The 9,131-nt window shown below is 39.8% G+C and overlaps 1 protein-coding gene across 1 annotated transcript; it reads right to left on the bottom strand.

The window, feature by feature from the left end:
• Nucleotides 1–2,695: 2,695 nt before the first annotated feature.
• LOC116893542 (zinc finger protein 120-like) lies at nt 2,696–8,285 on the bottom strand. Its single transcript, XM_032895261.1, has 4 exons — nt 8,265–8,285; nt 4,719–4,845; nt 4,415–4,475; nt 2,696–2,861 (listed from the first exon to the last, which is right to left on the bottom strand). The coding sequence occupies exons 1-4, from the start codon at nt 8,283–8,285 to the stop codon at nt 2,696–2,698; spliced, it is 375 nt and encodes a 124-aa protein (XP_032751152.1).
• Nucleotides 8,286–9,131: the final 846 nt, after the last annotated feature.

The following is a 9,131-nucleotide window of genomic DNA, read 5'->3' as shown; positions in this document are numbered from 1 at the left end:
CTTCTGATGCTACTAGGACTCAATGCTTTCCTCTCATCCGCTCCCTTCTTGGTTTCAAGGCGTAGCTGCACTGTATGACACCTTGATGCCTTTAAAACCTGTATCACCTGGGTGATTCTTACACATGACCAAGTCCATCTGCACCACAAGATACAACCTTGGTGATCCCTGGAACACAGCTTCTCTTTCCTCTCAGAAAACACTTCCCAGAAATATTCACCTCAGTGATGCTGGTTTCTTCTTGATCACTGCTAATTTTTTAGCTAAGCGAAGGACCATCAATTGCCTCAATAGTCCCTTCTATTCTTGCCTCTAAATCCAGAGAAATTTGGACAAAGTTACTGAGTTCTGCTGCTTGCAGGGACTGGAACATGACTCCTTCTATTACATTATCACCATCTTTCTATTTTGTGACAACTTCTCTGGCTAAGCTTGACTGTCCTGGAACTTGAACTGCAGATTAAGTTCATATGAACTCATGTCCATATGAAAACAATAACCAGGTAATACTAATGCTTAACATGATACAGTTCCCTTTTGTACGGGTGAAATCCAAAAGTTTAGCTGGAGGGAATCTTGCCCTAATGTCAACATTCCTTTAATACCACAGAATATACTTGAGGACAGAAGTTAGCTTCGCTCAACATCCTCGTGAGCTTTTTCTCTTTGAACTTTATATTTTATATTTTTCCATTCTAAGATTATTATGCTTGATCGAAACAATCATCATGAGGACAATCACAGGTGAAAGTCTATGCTGAGGTTCTCTGAGACTTTGTCAATGCAATTAATATAAACCTCTTTATGTTAGCTTCAAAGACAGTCTTCAGACAAGGACAAAAGGCAGCAACATTCTTCAGCAAAACATCATAAAAACCATAAACAGAGTTCAAAACTCCCCCCAACACCTATGTCTTCCATATGCCTACTGGAATGGCTCATTAAGTTCCACTTAATGCATATACAAATCCAAAGTCTGAAATCCACATTGCTCCAAACAAAAACATGGTCAGGCCTATCACAGCAATACTTAAGTCTGGGGTACAAACAGCTGTCTTAGATAGAATTTCCAATGCTAAGAAAAGACACTGTGACAAAGGCAACTGTTTTAAAGGAAAATATTTAATTGGGCTTGGCTTACATTTTCAAATGTTTAGTCCATTTCCATCATAGCAGGAAGGATGGCAGCATGCAGGCAGCCATGATTCTGGAGAAGCATTTGTGAGTTCTGCACTTTCATGAAAAGGCAGCCAGAAAAGAGTGACTTCCAGCCAAGTGGTAGAAGGGGATGTTTGACTCTGGCTGGAATTCCAAAGACCTAGTAAATCAAATCCTTCAAAAAGGTAGCGTCTACTCCCACAAGGCCACAATTCCTAATAGTGCCACTTGTTAGGGCCAAGAATATTCAAATCACTACAGTTTATTTCTAGTATGAATTATTTCATGCATTTAGATAGTATTAGGACATGCAAAGGCTTTAACATATTGATCATATTGATACGGTTTCCTTCTAGTATGTGTTCCTTTATGGATGCACAGCCTCATGCAGCATGTAAAGAATTTTCCAACTTGAGTATATTCACAGTATTTCTGTCCACTTTGTGTTCTTTTATGTCTTTAAAGACTACAGTGAAATGCAAAGGGTGTCCCACATTCATTACATTCATAAGGTTTCTCTCCACTACATGCTCACTAATGTCTTTGGAAATGACTGTTAGGTGTAAAGGCTTTATCACATTGATTACATTCATAATGGTTCTCTCCTGCAGGTATCATTTGTGTACTGGAAGATGACTGTGTCCTGGAAGGGCTTTACCTTGTTCAGTGCATTCATGCAGTTACTCTACACTGTGTTCTTTTATGTATTGAGTGATGACTGTGAAAGGCAAGGGCTTAACACACTGGTTATATTCATAGGTTTATTTTCATGAATGAGTTCTGTTATGTATCTGCACATGATGGCGAACTGCCATGGTTTTACTACGGTGATTATATTAATAAGGGTTCTCTCCAGTGAGATTCGTATGTGTATGTATAAAGAACTATGACATGCAATGGCTTTACCACGTTGATAACAATGATGCAGTTTCTGTCTTGTGTGTCATTGTTTGTATCGTTACAGATGACTGTGACTTGTAAATGCTTAACTACACTTATTACATTCATAAGGTTTCTCTCCTTTATGTGTTCTTCTATAATAATGGAGGCTATAAAAATGGTGAAGTCTTTCCCACATTGATTATAATCATGATGTTTCAGTCCACTATGGGATCTTTTATGATTGTAGAGACTAGTTGGACATGCAAAGGCTTTTCACATTCATTACATCCATAAGGTTTCTTTCCAAAATGGGTCCTTTTATGACTTTGGAGACGATAACTTTGTGAAAAGGCTTTTACCAGGTTGATTACATTCATGAGTTTTCTCTCCAGTATGTGTTCTTTTATGATATTGAAAATGACGGAGATGTAAAAGGGCTTTACCACACTGATTACAGTCATAAGGTTTCTCTCCAGTGTGGGGTTTTCTATGACATTGGAGTTTTCAGGGTGTTGAGAAATCTTGTCCACATTGATTACATTCAGAAGATTTCTCTCTACTATGTATTCTTCTATGATATTGGAGAGAAGTGAGTCTTGTAAAGGCTTTACCACATTGATTACATTGATAAGGTTTTTCTCCAGTATAGGTTCTTTTATGATAGTGGAGAGAACGTAGTCTTGCAAAAGGCTCTAACACACTGATCACATTCATAAGGTTTCTCTCCAGTATGTGTTCTTTTATGATATTGGAGATGACTGGGCCTTGTAAAGGCTTTCCCACATTGATTACAGTCATAAGGTTTCTTTCTGGTATGTGCTCTTTTAAGAGATTGGAAATCACTGAATGTTGCAAAGGTTTTACCACATTGATCACATTCATAAGGTTTCTCTCCAGTATGACTTCTTACATGCCTGAAAAATTAATTCATTACCCTGAACAATTATTTAATCAAGATGAATTAACTTTACAGTTTGCCCTAATGGTAAACAAGAATCAGATCTGAAGTTTTTATCATTTTTGTATGTTCATTGTGTTCTCCCACAATAAGGGTTGTTTTGCCTCTTTGAATATACCTGTGATGGTAAGAGCATTTATTACATGGACACAATTATAACACCCTCTCTCTATATGAGACTTCTATATGATATATTTCATGTATCTGAAGAAAAGGGAACAACTCACAGCTCAGTGTAGGGGAATGTCAGGGTGGGGAGGTGGGAAACACCCTCATATTAGCAGGGGTTCGGGAAGATGACCTAGTGGGTTTTCTTGACAGGAAACCAGGAAAAGGAATAACATTCAAAGTGTAAATATAAAATCCAGTAAAAGTTTTAAAGTAAAGAACAACTGATTACGTTCATAATTTTTCCTGTAGTGTGAATCACATCACATTAGGACTGTGAACCAGGACACACAGAACAATTTCCCAATATCTAGTACCCATAGGGATTTTCTGCAGTGTGACTTAGGGGATGTTCCCAGTAATGTCAGAAATACGATAAATTGCAAACTTCTATGATATTCAGAAAGTCTACCAAAGGGTGAATACTACAGATCTTCTCATTGTTCTCGAATAGAACATGGTACTTTGCTTCTTCCAATAACCCTATGCTCACATGGCTTTTACCCAGGGTGACACTGGGTGTACCTATTAAAGAAGAATAACAGAACTGTAGAGATGGCTCAGCAATTAAAAGCATTGACTGCTCTTCGAGATGTCCTGAGTTCATTTCCCAGTAACCACATGGTGGCTCACAACCAACAATAATGGGATCTGATGCCCTCTTCTGGTGTGTCTGAAGACAGGGACAGTGTTCTCACATAAGTAAAATTAAAAAATCTTTAAAAACAAAAGAAGAATAGCAAATAAAAGGATTCCATACTGCATTCACACCATTTGACATTTTGTTCCTCCTAGACCTATGGTACATCGATTAAGTTTTCTCCATGACAACATTCCTGAATCTCAATAAACTTAGCAATGTCACTACAAGAAGATGAGTATCACTAACTTTACAATGGACTATTTGCTTATTAGGAGGGTTTACATATATATTTATCACATTCAAGGTGCAACATACAAGCATTTTGAGACGATACATATTGGAAATTCCACAGCAGAGCTCTAATGGATCTAAAAATCAAATACAGGTATATCTTAAGGTACTGTTTCCTTGATTTTCTTTCTTAGAGGAATGCCTTAATACACAAATTAAATAACTGACATCGAGATACATGGTTTTGAGAGAATATTATAATCATAGATACATATAAAGGACTGATATTTTACAATATTGCTTTTCTTTAAAACTTACAGAATATTAAAATATCCTCAGAGGCATATTTGTATCAGCTTGCACAGGAAAATTACCTTCTATGTCTTGTAGAACTTTGGCAACATTCTTTAATGTGATGGATGCCCCAACTGTAGCCTAAAACACAGTACCAGAAAATGAATCACATAGCATTGGAAATTAAACAAAATTCAAGTTACTGGGAATTTTCACAGCACTATTGAAGTTGCTGTGAAAATTCAATGAGCCTGATTTATTCAGCTCAACTACCTCATTCTCAACTAAAAAAAAGAAAAAAAACAAAACAGAAAGAACACCATCAATAACCAAGAAACATCTGTTTCCTTATTTTGAAAAGCAAATGAGAATTCACAATATTACCCATAGCGGTGAGGTTCTGGTAGGTCTCCAGCATCACTTCTCTGTAGAGACTCTTCTGGGAAGGATCCAGCAAAATCCACTCTTCCCAAGTGAAGATCACATGCACATCATCATAAGTCACTGCACCCTAAAATATCCCATACAAGTATACAACACAAAGCATGACTCTGACATCACTATAAAGTACATGTATGCTCCCGTGACAGAAGATTCATATAATTTGGGTGCATTCTCCATTTATTTCCTGACACAGAAGTTATAATTTAATTACCATGTCTTTTTAGAAGGAAAGTAAATTATAAGGTTCACCTATGTCCCTTCTGAACCCTTTGAATAGGATGACTGTACAAGAGAAACTCCTCCAATTGAGATAGAGAGAGATGCAGGGAACAACAGATCAACAGTACTGAGCACACATCCGAGAAACTGTATGAAAAATACTAACTACAAAATTGATGGGCAAGCTGGGTATCTATCCCAATGTCTTTAATCCCAGAGGTACACGAATGTGTACATCATTGAGCTGGATGTCAGCATGGTCTATACATTGCCTTCTAGGACAGCAAGAGTTACATATTAAGACCCTCACTCCCCTGCAAATATCAACCAAGGAAACAGGAAAGATAGAGAGAACTCAGTTCTTTACTGAAGTTCCCACAAAGAATTGCACACTCGCTGCAGTTCTGTGTTCATTTTACAGAAACCTGAACTGTACCAGTTTAAACTGCAACATTAATAAAATTTTATTAACAGGGAATACATGTTTAAACAGGTACAAATGAACAGAAGAAAATACTAGTAATATAAATGTTGATCATAAATAAGAAAGGGCAGGAGAGATAGTTCATCAGAATACCCCTTCCCATTCCAATAGGTAGGAAAGTGCACATGAGGAGAGAAGATTGGAACAAGGCAAGAAACACATGAGGACAAACATCAAATCCTACACCTTTGTCTCAAACACACTGGACGTCAGTTTCTAGCTTAGACGGCACCGTTCCTGTAACGTCTCATACATCTTAGTTTGGGTACTTCCTCTTGTTGAATGCATTGCTACACAGCAGATTTCTCAATGCCTTAGGTATCTCAAGACCTTGATGTTGCAAAATGCAACTCAAGCATCATCCTCACAATTTCAATGCAATGAATTCTGACACAGTGTGCACTGGGGCTCTGCCACAAGATGCTAGAATGGTGCTAAACTGAAACCATACAGGAAGAATCCATGACCTTGAGTTTTTCATCTTTCAGTTTCCAGAATCAGTGCAATATGGGTGATCCTGTCAAGTCTGCTTCTAAGTTGATGGACCCTGCCTTACTTGTACCACAGTTGCAGCAGGGTTTATTTAAAGTTCCTTCCTGGGATGAGGGAACACGCTGCCAACTCCTTCCATTAATTCAAGACTTATCAGGAGGAAGTGTTGCACTTAGGGTACCATATTAAGCATATATGTACAAGTTCGTACAAGGCCATGTGCTCCACTAAGTTCAGAACCATTTTATTCATAACAGCTAGAGACTAGAAAGAATCCAGATGTCCCTCAAACAAAAAATAGATGCAGAAAATTTACAAAATGGAATACCATTCAGCTATTAAAAACAAGGATATCATGAATTTTGCAGGCAAATGGACACAACTAGAAACTTTCGTCCTGAGTGAGGTAACCCAGACGCAAAAGGACATGCATGTATATACTCACTTACAAGACAATATTAACCATAAAGAACAGGATATCCTCCTACACTCCAGAGACCAAAATAAGATGAACAAGAATGAAAGCACAAGTGAGCATGGTTGAATCTCAAACATAAGGGGGAGTAAAACAATTAAAGGGGGCAGACTAAAGACAGAGAACTGGATGGGAGAGTGTATAAGAAAGAGGACGTGGGTGGGTCAGGACCAGGTGTGATGAAGACAAGTGAAGGCCAGAGGCTCAGGAAAATGAATAAAAACCTGCACCTGGAGGGGGGTGACGGGTGAAGGCATCTTTGGATGTGCCAGAATGGGAGGACACCGAGGAGTCTATGGGGGTGATCTTGGCGGAGATGCTGCCGAGCAATGAGATATGGACCCTGAAGAGGCCACAGCCTGAGGCCAGGCAGAACCCCCAGTGGACAGTTAAGTAAGCTAACCAAACCAAAAACCTTTTGACTCAAAATTTGTCCTGACTACAAGAAATGTAGGCAGAAAGATGGAGCAGAGACTGAGGGAAAGGCCTAACCATACCCTGCCCATCTTGAGACCCATCCAATGGGCAAGCACCAATCCCTGATATTACTAAGGATACTTTGTTATGCTTTCATCCAGACAGTAGCTTGACATACTTGTCCTCTGAGAGTCTCCATCAAGCACCTGACTGACCCACAGCCTACATGGGATGGGGCTCAGGGAGTCTTTTGGAAAACTTGGGAAAAGGACTGAGGGGTTCCAAAGGAACAGGAAGTCCATAAGAAGAACATCAGATTCAACCAACCTGGACCCTAGGAGATTCTCAGAGGCTGAGCCACCAACCACAAATCATACACAGGATAGACCAAGACCCCCACCACATATATAGTACATGTGTTACTCAGTGTTCATGTGGGTCCCCCAACAAATTGAGAGGGGGGTGTCCTTAAGCTGTTGCCTCTGTCCAAACCATTCCCCTAACTTGGCTGCTCTGTCGAACATCATAGGAGAAGATGTGCCTAACCCTGCAGAGACTTGATGTGTCATGGTAGGAAATACTCAAGTGGTGCCCACCATGCCTGGGAAACTAAAAAGGAGTCAGGGACGAGGGACTGTGCAAGATGGGATGGGGAGGGTGTAGCAAGGTGAGTGTAAATTGAATAAATAAATGACTGGGGAAATGAACAAATACATATAAATAGAATAAAAATATAGACGTCAGCCCATTATTTTTAAATTTCGTCCTACTCAATATCTCAGGGCATAGGCCAAGTAAGAAAAATTTTTGGTGAAAATATCACAAAATTGACGTCTAGCTACATTTCTAACAGTGTCTATTTTCCACTGAAATATTACAGCCTCATCTTTCTCTGGCTGCATTACTGTCAACACTCCAATTTTCCAAGTCTTGTGATAACCAGCAATTAATTTCCATGTACAGTTTTCTATGATTTTTGCCATCTCAGTTACTGGTATTTTTCACATTCCTTCAAAAGAGAATATACATTCTGACTAGCACCAAAATCACCTTTTGATACTGGGTTTTTGGGGTTTGTTTTTGTTTTGTATGTTTGTTTTTTGTTTTTTGTTTTGTTTTGTTTCTTTTGTCTTGTTGTTGTTCTAACTGGCTACTCTGCTGCTGTGACAGAATCCTCTGAGCAAAAGCATCTCAGGTAACATGGTTCTCACAGATCACAGTCCATCCTGTTGGGAGCTTAGAATAGGAACTGAAGCTAGAAACAGAAGGCAAACCATGGACAAACATTGTCTCCTGGCTTGCTCTCTTGAGGGTCACTGTCTCATGCTCACCTAGCTCTCTCATCCAGCCCAGGGCCACTTGCTTAGGAATATTGCCACCCCCAGTAGAAGACCCTTACCCCATCGATCATCAACACCATCTCTCACGGACAGAAAGCAGTCATTATGATGAGGGTACATTGTCAATTAAGAGAACTGAAGACAATTAGGACACAGAGAGGAATAAATAAGGAAGTTGTAAAAACCCAAAACCAATGAGCTAACCATACCAATCACAGGAGCCCCTGCCACTGCATGAGGGGGGTGGAGTTGTGTTGAGCCAGGACAAAATGGAAGTGCACTTGGCTCTGGGCAGGGAAGGATACACTGGAATGTGGAGCTCAGAGGTTGTGCTGCCCTGGGGTACAGTGCCCTTAATGCTGGGTTCCCAGGCCAGTGCAACCAATGAGGAGGCTAAAACAGCTGGAAGGTGAACAGGAAAACAGGTTGTCTGACAGACCTAGAAATAAGACTGGTGGTCCAAGGAAGAAATGCTAACTTTGTTGGAATGGATGAAGAACAGCCTTCCATCCACGGAGAGCTCCAAGAGCAAAACTGCTGAGTCACATATGACCCGGGAACAATGTTGATCAGGAGGGGTAAAATGAGATCTTTGTCCTTTGCACACTCTAAAACAGGGTAGAGAGAGCCTGATTTTGCCCTGGATGCTGCCTCAAAGAGTTTTCTGTCACGGGAAAATTAGTGAGTATACATGCTCTTGGTAAGAAGGATTTAACCCAAGATGGGGGTCAGTAACTAAATCTGTGGAATGGAATCAGTCTCATTTCCTCCTTCACTCACAGAATAAGAAAGTGCCACACACGTAATAGACAGCCACAAGGTGGTGGTAAAGGCCACCCAGCAGATTCCTCCACTTGCACAGAGGAGAAAATGAAGACAGGATAGCAGTGTGCCATGTCAAAGGGTTCCACGTCTGTTCTAACCTT

This window comes from Rattus rattus, chromosome 2 (genome assembly GCF_011064425.1).
Source record: "Rattus rattus isolate New Zealand chromosome 2, Rrattus_CSIRO_v1, whole genome shotgun sequence".
NCBI lineage: Eukaryota > Metazoa > Chordata > Mammalia > Rodentia > Muridae > Rattus > Rattus rattus.
The sequence above is the reverse complement of the archived record's forward strand: the minus strand, read 5'-3'. Positions and strand labels throughout refer to the sequence as shown.